Here is a 19,432-nt window from a genome sequence, read left to right as displayed (position 1 = left end):
TATTTTTCGAAAATTTTTCCTGAAGTAGTTAGCTATGAAATCTTAACGGGAAATTAATGTAGACACTATTTTAAGCATTTTTTGTGTTCAGAAGAAAATTCCAGCTCAACACCTTCATAGTGAAAATTTTGAAAATTCATGAAATTTTCGGGTTTTTTTCATGAAATCGTTTTTATCTCGACAGTGACACGAGAAGACAGCGTTTTTTATTTAATATTCGAAATCTACATGAAATTTGGTATTGGAAACATGTTGTCCCTACTCGTAACTCGGGGACCAAAGAACGGTTTTTGAGGGAAGAATGAGAAAAACTTGAATTATAATTTTCGAGGTCCTCCGGTAAATCATTTTTGATGTTCAAAAACAAAGGTTTTTTGATTTTTCTTATTTAGTCATGTCATTTTCTTTTATTCCCAACACGATTTTCGATCATACCACAAAATTTTTTTCGAAAAAATTGAATTTTTTGAATTTTTGAAATTTTTTCCTGAAATGAATTTTTTGAACTGAAATATGAAGGATAACAATATAAAATTAGGAGGATATGATTGAAACATAATTTAGGTCTATGAAAAAACAAATTTCCATCATCGGGTCATGTGCAACGTACGCTTTCAGGGTGAAATTTAGAGAAATGTTCAACTACGGTAGTTGATGCATAGGAAATTGGTACTTGCAACGTTATTTGGCAAAGGACTGTGTTGAAAATGACAGAAAACATAGGAAAACTGCAAAAATAGATTAATATAGCGAGACTTTCTATTTACGAAAAAAAAAAGAAAAAAAAAACCTTTTCTGACTTCCAAAAAAGGTCAGACCATTGAACATGTATGAGTCTCTTTTTTTCAATTTTTTTTTCGAAAGTCTTGCTATGTCAATCAATTTTTGCAGTTTTCTTATGTTTTCTGTCATTTTCAACACAGTCCTTTGCCAAATAACGTTTCAAGTACGAAGTTCCTTTGTATCAACTAATCTAGTTGAACATTTCGCCAAATTTCATCCCGAAAGCGTAAATTGCAGATGACCCGATGATGGAAATCAGTTTTTTCATAAGCTTAAATTATGTTTCAGTCATATCCTCTTAATTTTATATTGTTATCCTTCATATTTCAGTTCAAATTATTCATTTCAGGAAAAAATTTCAAAAATTCAAAAAATTCAATTTTTCGAAAATTTTTTTGTGGTATGATCGAAAATCGTGTTGGGAATAAAAGAAAATGACATGACTGAATAAGAAAAATCAAAAAACCTTTGTTTTTGAACATCAAAAATGATTTACCGGAGGACCTCGAAAATTATAATTCAAGTTTTTCTCATTCTTCCCTCAAAAACCGTTCTTTGGTCCCCGAGTTACGAGTAGGGACAATATGTTTCCAATACCAAATTTCATGTAGATTTCGAATATTAAATAAAAAACGCTGTCTTCTCGTGTCACTGTCGAGATAAAAACGATTTCATGAAAAAAACCCGAAAATTTCATGAATTTTCAAAATTTTCACTATGAAGGTGTTGAGCTGGAATTTTCTTCTGAACACAAAAAATGCTTAAAATAGTGTCTACATTAATTTCCCGTTGAGATTTCATAGCTAACTACTTCAGGAAAAATTTTCGAAAAATATCGATTTTTTGATTTTCCTAGGTACTCAGGTGACGGACCTGGCCAAAAAGTACTCCAATTTGCTGAATACACTTGATACTATCTCTGGTCAAAAGGATTGACAAATCGGAGATGGTCAACTTTTTTCGGGTGAACATGGGTGATCGAACGAGTCAGAGAGTGCGTCTTAATATTTTTGTGATTACTATAACTTTGAAATTCTATACTTTCTCCATACATCAGTTTCATGAAATATAAATGACAATATCAAAAGCTCAGTTATGAGTCAACATATTTACCCAAAATACTTTTTTAAAAATCAAACGAAGCTTCGATTCCATAATGATTCTATTGACAATGACATTAATGTTGTTAGTTAATTGCTTTGATAACTTCAAGTAGAAACAGTGTTTTAGAAAGTTACTACACGATGAGCATTGAGGTTTTTTTAGTAGCATTATAAGATCTGTTCATTTTTAACTAACAGACATTTAAAGATTTCTCTAATAGGTTTCAGGAAAACCAAGAAGTTTTGGAATAGTCAGTACCGTTTCGTGGGCACTTTATAAATTGAGCAAATTTCAGAAATTCAATTTTTCCATTTTTAGGTGTCTTATCATACTTCAGAACTATAACTTCAAAATTTCAGTTAAAGTTCACATCATGGTAAAGGTTACTAGTTTTGATCTCAAGCTATAAATGACTCATCGCTAAATGTGTTTCTTGAATCACTAAAGTGGTTAAAATGAATCTGGGGACTTTGTTCATTCTATGCAATGGTATTAGAACAAAAATAATTCTAGATTTCCATACTTGCAACGGGCCGGGACGGGCCGTGACGAGAATTTCCAAGGCCCGGCCCGGCCCGAAGGCCCGGCTGAAAAATTTGAACTGAAATTTTGAACGAAAAGTTGAATTTTTTCCCATAAATGTCGAATTTTTGACTATACTTCAGAATTCAATCAAAAGATAGTTATGCATCAAAAGTTGAAAATTTTTTTGTAAAATTTCCAAAAAAATTCAAAAAATTTGGTAAAAAATAGGTACTTTTTTTTGAAGCCGGGCCGGGCCGAGCCGTAAATTTGCAAGTATGTAGATTTCTCAATTTGTGTAGCAGAGAACAACAAAAAGACTAGCACTTACTCTTATCCAGATTTTGAAACAGCACGTTTTTCTGCTTCATGTTCATAATTTAAGTAACCTCTTTACTAACAGTTGTTTCCAAGTGGCAATCGCGAACTCTTAAACCTAATGTCTTTAAAAAAGCCTAATTTCGCTCTCAAAATTAAAATTATCATCTGCTGCGACAATATGAAAATGTTTTGAAACATTTAGATTATCAGTAAACTTATTCTGTTTCGAACAGTTCACTTTTGGATTATTCATATTCAAAAATGTTAGTTCGACTTGCCCCATCAAAAAATTTCCCAATTTTCACGTTTCCCCACTGATTTTTGTTGATTTTTTCATTTCTCTCTCAAAAAGATCCAATCGAGATAAGACAAAGGGAGGACCCATAAATTATGTTAGTGTAACACATCTCTCTTGTCCCATATCTTTTATTTTCTTTTTCAATTTCCGTCGTCGTCTTTTTACGTGATGACGGAGGGGAAATAGAAAACAGTTGCCGCTTTGTTTTTTCGTATTTTTGAGTGAGAGGGAAAGACGGAAAGAACGGGAAGAACAAAGTGATGTGGATGAGAGAGGGGAACAAATTTGACAATAGGATTATAGTGTGTGGTTTTAGTTTGTGATGGAAGGTAAATATGATAGGAAAAGTTTTTTGATACTATAGAGCAAGAAAGCCGAAATCACTAAAAAATTAAGTTATTAGAACTTCAAATTTACTATGAAAAGTAGTTTCGGAAATAACATACCAAAAAAATGAAGACAACTGAAAATCAAGAGTCTGAAACGGCAAATTTCCTTAAATACCTAAATTATTGTACCTGAGTATAATCCATGCCTTCATTCCAGTTAAGCCAACGTCAGCTCTGCTTTTAATCTTTTTGTTCTCTACCTTTGTATCTATTGTCTGGTCTAGGGGCCAATGTGACTAACCACATTGAGGAATTGTATGATCTCTGCTCTGGATTGTTACGGATAGATCAGAAATGAAGAGAGAAGAATGCTTTCAGTTTCAGCTAATTCATTTGTTATTTAGTTTTCTGGAATTTTTAATATGTGACGACTAATTTCAAAAATTAAAAAAAAACATTAGCAGAATTGTGTCTGTGTAAAACTGGGAACAAAAACTTCAATGTTTCGGTCTTAACATTTGAGTACGCAAACATGTTTTAATCACTATAAACGAAAAATAAGTTTTAGGAAACCTGGGTACACCTTAACTGAACATTCCCAGTAACATCTTTAATTTCCAGGCAGCCGTCCGTCGTGACGCTTCCGGACCAACCCTTGTCCTCCGTGACAACTGTAAGATCATCCCAGCCGGAGGATGCTCCTGCGACGTGAAGGAAGGAAATGATGAGGTTGTGATCCGTGAATACGACAGTGTTGATCAATGCAAGAAGTCTGTTGAGCTGGCCACTGCTGAGAACAAGAAGGCAGTCAATGAGGAGATCAAGCAGAAATATGGAGACTTCAAGGACAACTGCTTCCCAAAACCATCTGGAGGCTGCAAGTGTAATGTTGACTTGGGACACGGTGAAGAGGTCGCTGAGTACTCCGCTGACGCCGACTGCAAGAAGTCTGTGGAGTCAGTTACCGCTGAGCACAAGAAAGAGCTTAATGAGGAGATCAAGGAGAAATTCGGAGCCTTCAAGGAGAACTGCTTCCCAAAGCCATCCGGAGGATGCAAGTGTAATGAGAAGGATGCGAATGGAAATGAGGTTGTGACTGCTTATAACAATCCAGAACAGTGCAAAGTGTCGGCTGCTCGTGTTAAGAGAGATGTCGGAGCAACTGTTCAACGTCAACCAGTTAGTGTGGCCAGAGCTAATGTTAAGGATGTCAAGCAGGCACAGCCGAATTATGATGTTAGAGATCCAGTCAGGTTGGTTTTTTGATTTTTATTCTTGGAACCGCGGAAAATCATATAATCAAAATTTTCTATGTCTAGACATTGACATAATATTAAAATGAAACCGTGAAAGTAATTTCACTTTTTGGGTTAACTTTTTTAGAAGTTTTCCATTTGAAATAAAAACTTTCCAAACCATCTGAACTATTCTGGGAAGTGATGTTGACACTAGCAAACAATTAGCAAACAAATATAACAATAGACATAAAAAGTTCAAGTGTTCATGGGAAATGTCTAGATTTGGTCAGGAATGACTTTTTTATGAAAAAATTTCTACTATGAATTAAAAAAAATTGTGATGTCTGAATAAAATATCACTGAAACATAGAATGATTATAGTGATAAAAATTCCGGAGCTTCAATATCCGAGCGAAATTCAAGAAGTTCGAATACTCTCTATTTTCTCAAGAGAATTTTCAATATCTCATTCCAGAGAACGCGCCCAAGCCAACTACGCAGCCGTTGTGGATGAGTTGAAGAACAAGTTCAAGGGATTGAAGGAAGGATGTTTCCCAAGACCAAAGGGATGTCTGTGTGTCATCGGAAAGACTCCAGAAGGACGTGACATCACTGACAGAAGAATGAAGGATGCCGACTGCAAGTGCAAGGAAGGAGAACGTGGACCAGGATGTCCAGCTGCCTAAATTCCTTTTTTGGATAACAAATTAATGGATACTCCTCTTGCCGTCTTTATTTTATACGTTCTGACTGAAAATCTTTGAATTGATTAAATGTGAATCACCGTTTCATTTTTACTGTAATAAATCTTTGATTGTTTGTTTTACAGTATTCCATTCAGAAATACTGAAATATATAAATTTTGAACCGAAATTTCCCGTTTCACCAATGCGATATACATCACTAAAACATGAAAGGACATTTACTATAGAAAAAAGTTAACAAACTGAAATTCGAAAAGACCGAGAAACAGTAGAATCTATCTATTACAAATTGAACTTTTCATTAAAAAACTTGTCAAAGGTTGGTTACGTATGACTTTTATTCTAAATTGGTTACGTATGACTTTTATTCTAAATTGTTACTGTTCCAGTGAAACAGTATGCAATTAATATAAATTTCAAAAATAATTTTCTTTTTTCAAAAACACTTATTAAAAAAAACTTTCTACTAATATTAATATTATTTGTTTTCAGTTCAATATACAGTAGCGAGCATAAGTGAGCACCCTTTCATACTTTCATGTGTATCTTTGCTGAATCGTGTCCGTTTCGCATAAACTTTTTTCTGAAAGAAAGCCAAACTATTCAGCAATAAGAAAATATGTTTTTTGAAAAATTTCAATCACTGATTTTTTCGATAATCAATTTTTCCTAATCTTGATTTGAAAATTCGAAAAAAAACTTTTTATTTTTCTCTTGGAGATATTGAGTTTTTGGTTTTAAAATGTTGGAAAACACTCAAATAAACAAAAAATTGTGTTGAATTAGCTTCTCAACTCCTAAGTATCGTGCTAAAGCTCCAGAAGTCAAAAGTAGTGCCCTCGGGGAAACCATCATAACTCATCAAAAAATTTTCCAAATTTTTTGAAACATGTACCAAAATACGTGTCTTGAGTTTTTCTACAAACCAACATTAAAAAATTACATTTTTAGAGAAAATAATTTTTCTAATTTTTTTCACTCAAAAATTATTTTATTCTCATTTTTTCTCAATTTCCGTAATTTTTTTGGCTATAACACAAACAAGGAATACATACATGTGTTTTGTTATTTGTGATAACGCACTTTGCATACAGTTTTGGAAAGGTATGTACGTTTTATAGCCAAAAAATTACGGAAATTGAGAAAAAATGAGAATAAAATAATTTTTGAGTGAAAAAAATTTGAAAAATTATTTTTTCTAAAATTGTAACTTTTTAATGTTGGTTTGTAGAAAAACTCAAGACACGTATTTTGATACATGTTTCAAAAAATTTGGAAAATTTTTTGATGAGTTATGATGGTTTCCCCGAGGGCACTACTTTTGACTTCTGGAGCTTTAGCACGATACTTAGGAGTTGAGAAGCTAATTCAACACAATTTTTGTTTATTCAGACTGTTTCCAACCTTTTGAAACAAAAAATTCAATATCTCCAAGAGAAAAATAAAAAGTTTTTTTTCGAATTTTCAAATCAAGATTAGGAAAAAACTATTATCGAAAAAATCAGTGATTGAAATTTTTCAAAAAACATATTTTCTTATTGCTGAATACTTTGGCTTTTTTTGAAAAAAAAAGTTTATGCAAAACGGACACGATTCAGCAGAGTTACACATAAAAGTATGAAGGGGTGCTCACTTATGCTCGCTACTGTATCATCAATAAAGTATGCTCACATGTATCGCAATACAAAAAAGAGCAAGAAACAAATGTCGAATACCTTTAAATAATTAGCATACAAATAATCTGTGATAATTAAAATAATTAGATAGGAACAGATTATAAAAACCAGAAGAAGCAGGAAATAAAAATAATAGAAATAATGTGATCTTCATTTTTAAGGATCATATAAACTTTTTCAACTTTTGTTGGGAACAGGTTATATCGAAACAAATCGAAACTAAAGTTTGTACAAACACTTTCTAGCATACTTGCAACGGGCCGGGCCAGGCCGATTTGAGAATTTTCACCGGCCCGGCCCGGCCCGGCCCGACCCATCCCATAGGATTTTTGACTATTTTTGATGAAAATTTCAAAAAATTTGGAAAAATTTTGTGAAAAAATTGTGTTCATTTTTTGACTCCGGGCCGACCGAGCAGGGCCGGGCCGACGGGCCGGGTCGATATTTTGCAAGTATGCTTTCTAGTTCTATATTCCACAATAAAAAATTAAGATTCTGCAACTTCTTTACAGGATATGGCATCCACTGCCACACCAATGAATTGCAGTTTCTGAAAGGAATTAGAAACAGTAACTATTTTAAAAATGTGCATTCAGTTAATACCATTAATTCAGAACATCTTTTGCAGGTTGGAAACTTTTTTGCATTAGGGCGACCTAAATTCTGTCATTAACTCTGCTGCTTGATTTCTGTTTTGATAGTTCCGAATAAGAAGAAAGAGAGAAAGTGGAAGGTTGCTGCATCGCTCAAACGTGTTTTTATATTGTTCCACTGATACATTGTTTTGGTTACATGTTAGGAAGATTTCTGGAATATTAGGAACGGTGAATAAATTTTCGAAGAGGCTATTTATATATTTATTCAATATACGTTTAAGGAATCGTGAAAATAAAAACTATTTTTGTGCCAACTTTTTGTAGGCAATTATAATTTTACCTCGTTCACGAAAAATGTGGCACACACAACAAAAAGTTCGATATTTTTGAAGTACCTAATTTTTAAAAATCATTATTCAAATTTACAAGATTTTTAAAAAGTACTGTCGCTCTATATATTCACTGGTTTATTTTTTATTTTTTATTTTTCAAGAATAAGGGACTATAAAATAATCATAGAATTTCTTATGACTCTCATTATTTGTTTACAGTTCTAACAATGCATCATCAATTAAGTATTTTCACAAAACTTACTAGGACGATGGAAATTTCATTCGAAATAAATCGAATCATCACACTACATTATTGTTTTGACGGTCTAAACTTTTCGAAAAAGTTTTTCGGACAAAAATTTTTCGGATAATTTTCGAAAAAAACCGTTCGAAAAATTTTGGAAATTTCTCCTGAAATTTCAAAATTTAAGTTACAAAAATAGTGATTTTTCGATTTTTCCTGAAATTTTGTACTCAAAACAGGTTTCTATCAGCCTTTCTTCGAAATACTTACACTTTTTACACAAATTCAAGATTTTTGGCCCGAAAAACACATTTTTCATACAGTTTTCTGGAAACTTTTTTTTTCGAATTTTTCGGTTTTTTTCAGTCAAAATTTTTCGAACAAAAATGTTTTTCGATTTTTTTCGGTCCGAAGTTTTCGAAAAAAATAAGTTTTTCGGTTTTTTCGGTGCCAAGATTTCGAAAAAAAAGTTTTTCGAAAATTTTTCGAAAACTTTTTTTCGCACAGCCCTGAAAGGGATGTCTGTGTGTCATCGGAAAGACTCCAGAAGGACGTGACATCACTGACAGAAGAATGAAGGATGCCGACTGCAAGTGCAAGGAAGGAGAACGTGGACCAGGATGTCCAGCTGCATAAATTCCTTTTTTGGATAACAAATTAATGCCTCTTGCCGTTTTTATTTTATACATTCTGACTGAAAATCTTTGAATTGATTAAATGTGAATCACCGTTTCTATTTTCTTGTAATAAATCATTGATTGTTTGTTTTACAGTACTAAGCGGTTGAATGGAATTTCATAAATTTTGAACCAAAATCTTCCGTTTTTCTAATGCAACATAGATCACAGTAACACAAATTTTTCCAAAAAAATCGGAAAAACTTCGAAAAAAAATTTAACTTTTTTTAGTATTGAAAATCCGGGCCGAACCGGGCCGGAGTAATTCTGATTTCGGCCCTTAATGCGAATATCTAATAGCCAAAAGCTGACAAACTGAAATTCAAAAAGATCGAGAAACTGTGAAATCTGGCTTTTATAAATAGGGACCGCAATGAACGTGGGCGGAGTTATTCATTTTCTTCTCTTGGGACGTCATGGGGAGATTATCAGAATGTTTGACGGGCTGTCCTGCGAGCCCAGAACGCTAAAACAGATTGACAACTTTTTACCCCTATGTAAACGATTCACCCTAATTTTTAATTTTCTCAGAAAACTGAAAAAAAAGATTAACCAAAGATGTGATTATTGAAATAGTATAATTGGATATGAATTATTATAAATAGAAGATAACAACCAAAAGAAACAGGAAATAAAAGCGGTAAATCTAATGTAATCGTCATTTTTACTACGTACATACTAGGGAAGTAATTTTTCCAACAAATCGAAACTATAGTTTGTACTAACACTTTCTAGTATTATACACCACTATAAATATTTTTGCAACTTCTTCTGCAGCAAAAGACATTCACTGCCACATCAATGAATTGCAGTTTCAGAAAGGAATTAAAACAGTAACTTTTCAAAACATTCGCTGATTGCGAAATTCTGGAATTACCATTGCTGATTAATTTCTGTTTTAATAAATCCAAACAAGAAAAATAAGAGAAAGTGGAAGGATGTTGCGTCATTTCAAACGCGTTTTTTTTCTAAAAAGTGACGACGTGAAGAATTTTTTGATATCGTGGGTTTCAGAAAAATAGAGGATTCCAAACGTGTAGTTAGTTTTTGGATTGATCCACGTCATAAAAAATTACGGGCTGTTTTCTAAAAAGTAACGACGTGAAGGATTTTTTGATGGCATGGGATTCAGAAAAAATAGAGGATTCCGAACGTGTCGTCCGTGTCCGGGTCAATTGCGATCCACTGTAACACACAGAAGGGTGGTGTTGAGAAGGAGGTTTAGTCGCCGTTAGGCGACGTGAACCGACTGGTTGTTTCATAATTGGTTGTTGATAAAAGCAAAATATACTCACTCTTTCGGACATTCCACTCCTTGACTTTGCTGGCTTGAAAACTGTGTATCCGACCGAAAAACCACTGGGTAGTGTGACAAACTCCTCGTATCTGATACCACCTCCTAAACTGAAGAATTCTGGATTACAGGGACGACAGTGTTGGCTGTCTAGGTCGAGATAGTGACCGGGTTCACACGAGAAGGCTGAAAAAGGTTTTGTGGGTTTTACTGTCACAAGAAGCTTAAATAATCTTGGTTAGGTGGGATTTTTGATGATAACAATATATTGACCTATATTATCAACTCAAAATTGTTCGTCCTTTCTGCAAAAGTGTAAAAAATGGAACGAGACATTTCTGACAAAAAAAAGTTTGAATGGATAATAAACCCACAGTAATTCAACCCTTTCCTCGGAGTCGGTAGATTCGAGCATTGCATTCCACTATGTGGCGCTGTGTAGTTTGTGAACTCCTAATTCTGATGCGTGCAAAGAAAAATAATATTAACAGGAGGGAAGTGGTATGGCCACTGAAATTAAAAGAAGTACTGTTTCGATTTTATATCAAATTTGAATTTTCTGGAGAATAGAATTATTTGGATTTTACCCTTCGGAATCGTTTTTTTTTCTATGTTCCCCCTTAATTATCCCGTCACTTTCCTCCAAATTAGCCTCTGATCCTTCCTTTAGAGGGTGTGGTTGGTTTTCCATGTGAGCAGTGTGTCAATTAAGAAAATGAAAAGATGAAAGAGAAGAAGATGAGAGATAGAGAAATGTACTTTTTTCCGATTTGTTATTTTGGAATAAGAGTCGAAATAGAGTATGAAAAGGTAGTGTGTTGGAAGGGATTAAAAATTGCAATTCTCAGAATCCAGAGATGAGATAGAGAATGCTTTAGTAATAAGAAATACAAATTCACGAATGAACTTGCACACTTATTAGCTAAAAACGATGAAACACGCGAAATACGAGAGAAAACGACGGATTCAAGAGAGAACTCAATGCAATTTATATCAAAACCAAGTTTTGATATAAATTCAATCTGAAACGCGCAAGAAACACACAAAACACAGCTTTTTGAGGAATAACCTTTTATTCCCACGGCCAAACGGCTAGAATGCAATAACCAGACTTGTCACGGGCCGGGCCGAAACCAGGAAAAATTTTGGCCCGGCCCGGCCCGGCCCGGCCCGCCGGGCCAAACTCAGGAAAAATCTCGGCCCGGCCCGGCCCGGCTCTTTTGAAACATTCTGAGTTTTTGATTTTTTTCTGGAAATTTTAGGAAAAATGTGAATATGTATGATAATTTAAGCATTTTTACTCTTATTTTCCGAAAAATTTTAAATAAAATTTGGTAAAAACGGGTTCCCATTTTTTGAAATCAAGAAAAAATTCGGCCCGGCCCGGCCCGGCCCGGCCCGCCCGGGCCGAACTCAAGAAAAATTTCGGCCCGGGCCGGCCCGATTTTTGACAAGTCTGGCAATAACTATATTAATAAAACATACACAATGGGTTAAATCACCCAAAATAAGAGGTAAACAACAAATAACGGCTCAGAGAGCCAGAAAACTAGAGGAGGAACCCTTCTCTCTGATGACTTAACCGAAGCACCACAAAAGCGCCCAGGCACGAGTGTCGCGCCAACCTTCTCAGAGGCGCATCTTGAGTGTAACAGACTTTCGCGAGGGAAATTTAAATATCTTTTCTGAAACGAAAAGACTGATAATGACAGAATTTCCGGTGAAACACCGGACACTTTCAGTTTCATTATTTTTAGAAACACGAAATGAAAGGGAATATAATTTGATCGTCTGTAGAAGTTCTTCGAATTTTCAGCGTTTTTTTTTTCAGCAAATTGACTGTAAACTATTCTATAGTGAACAGAAATGAACGAACCGGTGACTCAGCTATACCTTTTAATTCATGCATTTTTAACCGCGTGAAAATAATTTTAATAATGAGAGACTGATTTTCGAGTCTTAATTTATGTAGAAAACAATTATTTTCCACTGATCCCAAAGTTTTTGTACGAAAAGACAGACTTGTCACGGGCCGGGCCGGGCCGAAATCAGGAAAAATTTTGGCCCGGCCCGGCCCGGCCCGGCCCGCCGGGCCAAACTCAGGAAAAATCTCGGCCCGGCCCGGCTCTTTTGAAACATTTTGAGTTTTTGATTTTTTTTTGGAAATTTTAGGAAAAATGTGAATATGTATGATAATTTAAGCATTTTTACTCTATTTTTCCGAAAAATTTCAAATAAAATTTGGTAAAAACGGGTTCCCATTTTTTGAAATCAAGAAAAATTTCGGCCCGCCCGGGCCGAACTCAAGAAAAATCTCGGCCCGGCCCGATTTTTGACAAGTCTGCGAAAAGAAACTTGTTCAGTAAAAACTTTTTTGCAGATTTTTTTCGCAGCATTGAAATTTGCAAACAGAATACATTTCTCAATAGTCTGAAAACTATTTAAGAATTTTTCAGTGTTGTTTACAAGGAATCCGTCTCATGTCTATTATTGTTGACGACCCAACTGTCCTGACAAAAGGAAATTCCGAAATTAAAAAAAAACATTTTAAAAACTACTAAAAGTTGCTGCTTGAAATAGTTCTTGAAAAAATCAAGTTTTTCTTCAGATTTTGAAAATTTGAGCAAAAAAAACTACGAAACTTTGTATTTTTATTCTGGTTCGAGAGATGTTCTCTTCTCGAATAAATGCGCATTATGCAACTTGAACTTTTCGTCTAATCAAACAAACAAAAATTTCTCAACATTGTTCTTCTTTCATCTCAAGGCCGTTTCCAACTTGCGAGACACGTCCAACTTGTTAGCATGGTTAGTCATATGAGAAGTCATGCTGCGATGTCGAGAGGTTAAGCAGTTGGAGTGCCATCTGTACAACTTTTAATTTTTATTTTATTTTACTTCAATTTTATTACTTTTATAGATTATACTTTTTCACTTTTTCCTTCTCGAAATAGAGTCCACCCGCTAGTAGAAGTTTAGAGCTTCCTATCTCTGTTGCCTTTAAAGATATAAAAATTGTTTCAATTTAAGAAATATTCAATTGATATAAAGCTATAAATTGTAAGTGAAAATGTTTTTGACATTTTCATCGGGAACCGAGATATACCGCTCCAAACACACCGCTAGGTGCACCTCTGTTACATGTTTCACAGAAAATAAATCCTTCTTTTTATTTTCAGAACAAAAAACAAGATGAGCCAAAGACAATGTCAAGGTTTCGCAATTAGGTTATTAGGGAGGAAGTTGGAGGGAGGAGTTCAACTCTCCCGAGGAATGATCCGGTATATTCTCTCTTTTGGAGGGCAATTTGGATTCTCGAGAGGAGTGGGAGTTGCACTGTTTGAACTGATAAGAGATAGCAATGACCTCATCGAATTGGATGCACACTTTTTCAGGAAATTGGAGAGAGTATTGGTGAGAAATTAATCACCATATCACTTCCAACTTTGCTTAAATCGTGAAAATCATGCAAAATGAACTCAGTGTTGGTTCTTCGTGGCCTCTTTACATAGACACGGAGGGGACGTATTCGCAACTCCGCAATGAATCGAGGTTGGCTCTGATAACCATATTCGATGTGGATTCCACGATGGTTTATCTATTCCGGACCCACCACATGTCCTACGAGCAATTGTAATCCTTTGAATCAAATAAAAATTGTGGTGCCTGAATATTTATACATTCTGACTGAAAATCTTTGAATTGATTAAATGTGAATCACCGTTTCATTTTTACTGTATTAAATCTTTGACTGTTTGTTTTACGGTACTGCATCAAATTGACGGCATTATGAATTTCAAACCGAAATATCCAGTTTCACTAAAACAACATCGATCACAGTAACATGAAGGGATATTATACGATCAAATTTTTAAAAACCTAGTTTGCAGCACAAATTGTTATGATGATATAAATTATGAGTATTTTCTAATTACCGTTACAATTAAAAGTTAAACTGTGTTTCAAACTGGAGTCAATTTCAGCTTTCCATGTTTCACAAAGTTGAAGTAGGCATCATTTTGAATTTATATTACTACGACATTCCAATAGTAAAAAGCTGAAACGCTGAAGTTCAAAAATACCAAGAAACAGTGAAATCATTTCTACGTACTAGAGAAGCTTTTTTCAACTTTTTGATTGCGACAGGTTATTGAAACAAATATAGATTGTACCAAAACTTTCCAATATTATACTCCAATATAAAAATTATGCCATTCTGCAACTTTGTCTGCAGCATAAAGCACCCACTGCTACAGCAATGAATTGCAGTTTCAGAGAGGAATTAGAAACAGTTACTTTAAAAAAAATTGTTTACAAGACTTCAAATTCAAATTCAAATTCAAAATATTCAGAACATTTGTTTAATATCGAAACTTCTATTGCTTTGGTTTTGAGTAAGGAAGTTTTCTGGTTTATCAAAACGGAGAATGAATTTTCTAAAAGAATACCAAAAATCGACAATAAGAAATCGAATTATCAGTTCCCAGATTAGTCTTCGCAAAAAAATTAACACGTTGGTTTTCGAATGACAAATTATTTAAGGTTTTCGAATGACAAATTATTTAAGAACAGTGTTTTCATCAAGAAGAAATACATACTTTTGAAAAAAACGTTCTGCAAATTTACAAGTTTTATAAAAATACCGTTAGACATACTCTACATATTCACTATTGTTGGTTTGATAGGATCAGATGATTTAGTTGGCTCGGAAATTAACAATACCTAAGGGTCGCAATATATTTCTATGTGAGCATGCATCCTCCAAAACAATAGCGACAAGTAATGACAGAAAAAAAGGTGATCAAACTAATTGCTGGTTCCGCAAATTTTTTCGATTGGGATGCGACTCATTTGATTACTTGATGTCTGGAATAGGACAATTCAAAGGAAAACTCAATAATCACTGTTTCACTAAATTTTCAAGACTTATTTTCGGTTCTTTAAACAATTCTTCGGGTTATTGCGTATGTATAACAATAAACACTCAAATTTTATTTTTAAAGACTTTGTTGTCTGCAGGTGATTGAGAACTTTACACTATCAATCACATATATATGATTAGAGAGTTTTAAATATATCACTTAACCTATTCTCTTCTAAAAATGTTTCCGATTCACATTACCTGTAAAGAAGAACACATTAATCTCAAACGAATTGATATACGAGGTCCTTTCGAGTCACAATAACATATGTTCATTCAGAAAATTATTATGATATTTTTCTTTCAAATTTTGATCTTACTATAGATCTCCAAGATTTATGTACTTCCACTCGATCCTCCGTTTCCTCCAGTCCCCATTCCTCTTTTCTTCATCCTTCTCTTTTTTCGTATACTTCAAAAACATTGACTTGGCAAAATCATTGTAATTCTGATATTGCCCGTTACGGATGAAAAGAGTGGTTATAGCAAAACACCCAACAATTAAAAGTTTTCATTAAATCTAAAAACAGTTGAGTGGAACAGCTAAATAATGAAAATTTCGCTTTCACTTTCAAGGATCAAAATTCGTGGTCGTATTTGTATGTCTGTGAACATATGTTTGTAAAATGAATTTAAAACATAATTGTTGGAGATAACACGCCGTCCTGGAATTTAGAGTTTGTGTTAGGAACTGTTTCTATACTGTTTCATCCAATTCAGAAAATCAGTTCCAAATCTATTTTTTCATTAACTTATACATTCTCAGATAAACTCACTTTTTCGGAATACTATGAATCGTCTGCTTCCCATTAACACATTCTCCATTGATCGTCTCATAGTCATTCGATTCACAAACTGGACACGCCTGCGCAGTTTCCATGATCACCAAGAATAGACATCCATCACATGTTCCATCGGGACAACTGTGTGGAAGACGCATTTCCATTTGTTTTTTGGTTGGGAGACAACGAGCAACAACTACGAGTTGATTACCATTCGGACACGTGGAAGAGAGCGATGCAACCGGGTCGAACCAAAAGAAGACGTCCAGTGGGCGGGACGTGTTGTCGTGGCTGTCTGAATAATAGAATACAATTATTCACTGTTTTAGTACTACCAGATTATAAATTGGTTGTAACAGAATATATTACGCTACTGTCCTCCTTAAACTCACCATACTCCAACACCTCATCACCCAAACTCGTGTTCCCATGAGTCCTACTCGTAGTGATTGAATCCAATCGACTCGCCACTAACAACGGAGTCACGTAGGCAGTTTTAGATCTATTCGAACTGGGAGTTGGCAGTGCAGTCACTCGACAAGCAAGTCCTTCAACAGCCTCTTTTTATCAACACTCAAAACTCATTTCGAAGGCGATTCCAATTTCAAGGGATTTAGCAGAGATGAGAGAGTCACCGGAAGGAAGCCAGGCGTCGCCAATGTTACAAGTAGTTGCGACGTCTGGAAAAATTGGCATAACTTCCTAATTCTGGTATTGTAGCCAGTAGTTTGGTACAGTGTCGACTGGACAGCGGGCGCAAGAAGAATTTCATTATTAAAATTTGCTAAACAGTGATTCGTACAAAACATGACTTTGAAACATGGAGGATTCTTTTCTTGATAAGACTGATAAGCGAACAGCTTTGCTTCTGATTATAAAACTTATGCTTTCAAATAGAAAAAAACTTATTTATTTTGACACTCAAGACAACTAAACTTGAAAAATAATCAACTTTTTTTTGTTTTACATGATTAACATGTCTTCCATGTATCAGTCAAGAATTCGGTAATCTTGCGTGTTGAGCTTCCATCGTATCTCAGTAACCTCTCCACCCTGTACACTTAAAAAAAAACTCACAATTCCCATCCGGATAATAATCTTTCTTTCACAGACTCCCAATGTGTTCTTCTCCATTCCGGGATTACATTTCGGACACGTCTTCCATGGAGTTGGTGAAGGGAGTTTAGTAGAAGAACTGGACACTTTCCACATTGGGAGGACCCGAAGAGAAGTGACCAGGAGAGCATGGAATGCATTCTGCAGATCCTCTGGGGAAACTTGTACCAGTTGGACAGGCGGTACATTATCTTGTGAATCCTAATCCTAGAAATGTATGCTAAAGTAAAATGCTAGCCCTTACGGGGCATTCTGAAGATATGAGGGTATGTTTGAAAGGGATTAAATTTTTTAAAGCAGTTTCAAGTACTCTTCAAATCTAAAAGCACTTACAACAGTTAGCAAAAAAAACCATTTTGAAGGATATGAGTATGGAGACTTGGGAGCTAAAAAGAGCAGTAAAATTACCACTTCTCCACGATATTCTGTTTAACCATGGATAAAAAATTTCCAGTTATAAGGCCTAGGTAAAAAGAAAACATTCTTTACTGAATTTGGTATCATGCCTCTTTACCGTTATTTAAACAAAAAAAATGAATATGGTACGGATCCGTCATATCGATCCTGGCCGGACCAAGTTTGCAGAAAATGACAATCTGGAGACACATGGAGTGGGTATGTAGATCAACTCGCCGTCCTTGGAAACCCAGCCGGCTCTGTAAACATTTCTAGATTGTTTATGCTTACTGTTTCGGTTAAATTTTAACAAATTTTAAAAAGCATCACTTTTTGATGTTCCAATCTTTTCTATATCACACAAACTCACTCTTTCGGACATTCCACCACTTGACTTTGCTGACTTGAAAACTGTGTATCCGGGTTGGAATCCATATTATCCACCGAGAAACCACTGGGTAATGTGACAAACTCCTCGTATCTGATACCACCTCCCAAACTGAAGAATCCAGGGTTACAGGGACGACAGTGCTGGCTGTCGAGGTCTAGGTAGTGACCGGGTTCACACGAGAGGGCTGAAAATGTTTTTATACGTTTTACTGTCACAAGGAGATTAAATAATTGAGGTCACGTTGGATTTTTGATTGGATTTTCGAATTCGACATTTTTGGGAAACAATTCAAAAAAATTCAAAAAATTCAAATTCTTGTTCAAAATTTCAGTTCTAGTGTTTTCAGCAGGGACGTGGAAATTCTCGTCAAGGCCCGGCCCGTTGCAAGTATGCTTTTTTCTGATTTGTTATATTGGAAAAAGAGATGAAATTGAGGATGAAGTGAATAAAAATTGATAGAACAAAACTGAACGAACCCTTGATTCAACAATTATTTGTTCATTAATGCACTTCTAACCACGAAAAAATAATTTTAACAATGAGAAATCGACATTCGAGTCTTAATTTTTGTAAAAACAAACGATTTTCAACTAATGTCAACGGTTTTTTTCATGAAGAGAATCTTTTTCATACTAAAAGTATTTGAAGAACATTTTTGCAGTTTTAAAACGAATGGAAATTTGTAAAGAGATCCAATTTCTAATGTGATGAAAAAATATGGTTTAAAAATGTTTACTTCAATTTTTTTAAATTAGAAGGTCTATAACTTTGAAAACTACATACAATAATTTAATTTTCAGTCATTGCTGAAATTTGATGATAAGTTCAAAATATCGATGAATAAGGAGACCGATAATCAAATAGTCAAGGAATCTCGTCAATTCTCCTAATTTCGAAACTGCAAAGATTTTATATAATTTTTTCAAATACAATGTTCTGGAGTGAAATAGCTGTTGAGAAAATCAAGTTTTTCTCCAGATTTTGAGTATACAAACTGTATTTTTCTGTTTCATGATATTCATAATTGTTTGGTGAAACACTTATAAAGTTATTAGCAATACATACATTCTGGTTGGAGAGATGTGGGAGCAACTGTTCAACGTCAACCAGTTAGTGTGGCCAGAGCTAATGTTAAGGATGTCATTCTTCTTCTTTCTTTCTTTTTTTCACCTAGATGATAATAATATTCAATAACCGAATACTATTGCCATTTCATTATCATGATTAATAAAACAAAATAGTGAAATTGTAATAAATTGGTTATTTAAATCGGTGTTTGTTTTTGCAAAAAAATCCAAAAATCAAATGTTGTACTGAAACCTGGGTCAGTGAAAAATCTCAAACCGCCCTGTTATAAATCTGTTCTAATTACTCAAGTATTAGTAAGATCTCCTATTGACCATAAAAATATACAAGATTCCGGAAACAGAAAATCAAATAAGCGAAATTCCATTTTTCATTTCACCCTCTCCCTCCCATTAACGTCAATCCAAAAGAACCGTCATTTGCCCTAAATTCTCTTCCCCTCCCACCTAACGAAGCCAATATTATCTGCTCCCCCCGAAAGGACACCCATCTGCCTTCTTCTCCGTCGTCCGTCCTTCACAATGATTCCAAATGCATTTGCATGCTTCGCCGTCCCCCTTCCTCTCCAGAATAGAAAAGAGAGGGAGCGACGTTGTCTGTCGCCCTCCAATATCGATATTTTT

General features: G+C 34.6%; 3 protein-coding genes across 3 annotated transcripts; 1 reads left to right on the top strand and 2 right to left on the bottom strand.

Moving 5' to 3' along the window:
* Window positions 1-1,878: 1,878 nt before the first annotated feature.
* GCK72_012681 (uncharacterized protein) lies at window positions 1,879-5,281 on the top strand (the record flags this gene model as incomplete). Its single annotated transcript, XM_053729313.1, has 3 exons — window positions 1,879-1,968; window positions 3,979-4,610; window positions 5,071-5,281. The coding sequence occupies 3 exons, from the start codon at window positions 1,879-1,881 to the stop codon at window positions 5,279-5,281; spliced, it is 933 nt and encodes a 310-aa protein (XP_053584085.1).
* Window positions 5,282-13,596: 8,315 nt separating this feature from the next.
* GCK72_012680 (uncharacterized protein) lies at window positions 13,597-17,067 on the bottom strand (the record flags this gene model as incomplete). Its single annotated transcript, XM_053729312.1, has 4 exons — window positions 13,597-13,783; window positions 15,815-16,115; window positions 16,213-16,331; window positions 16,898-17,067. The coding sequence occupies 4 exons, from the start codon at window positions 17,065-17,067 to the stop codon at window positions 13,597-13,599; spliced, it is 777 nt and encodes a 258-aa protein (XP_053584084.1).
* A 422-nt stretch (window positions 17,068-17,489) lies between these two features.
* Window positions 17,490-17,997, bottom strand: GCK72_012679 (uncharacterized protein; the record flags this gene model as incomplete). The annotated part of the gene is made up of 3 exons (XM_053729311.1): window positions 17,490-17,592; window positions 17,703-17,907; window positions 17,964-17,997. The coding sequence occupies 3 exons, from the start codon at window positions 17,995-17,997 to the stop codon at window positions 17,490-17,492; spliced, it is 342 nt and encodes a 113-aa protein (XP_053584083.1).
* Window positions 17,998-19,432: the final 1,435 nt, after the last annotated feature.

Source organism: Caenorhabditis remanei, chromosome IV (assembly GCF_010183535.1).
Source record: "Caenorhabditis remanei strain PX506 chromosome IV, whole genome shotgun sequence".
NCBI classification, from domain to species: domain Eukaryota; kingdom Metazoa; phylum Nematoda; class Chromadorea; order Rhabditida; family Rhabditidae; genus Caenorhabditis; species Caenorhabditis remanei.
The sequence above is the reverse complement of the archived record's forward strand: the minus strand, read 5'-3'. Positions and strand labels throughout refer to the sequence as shown.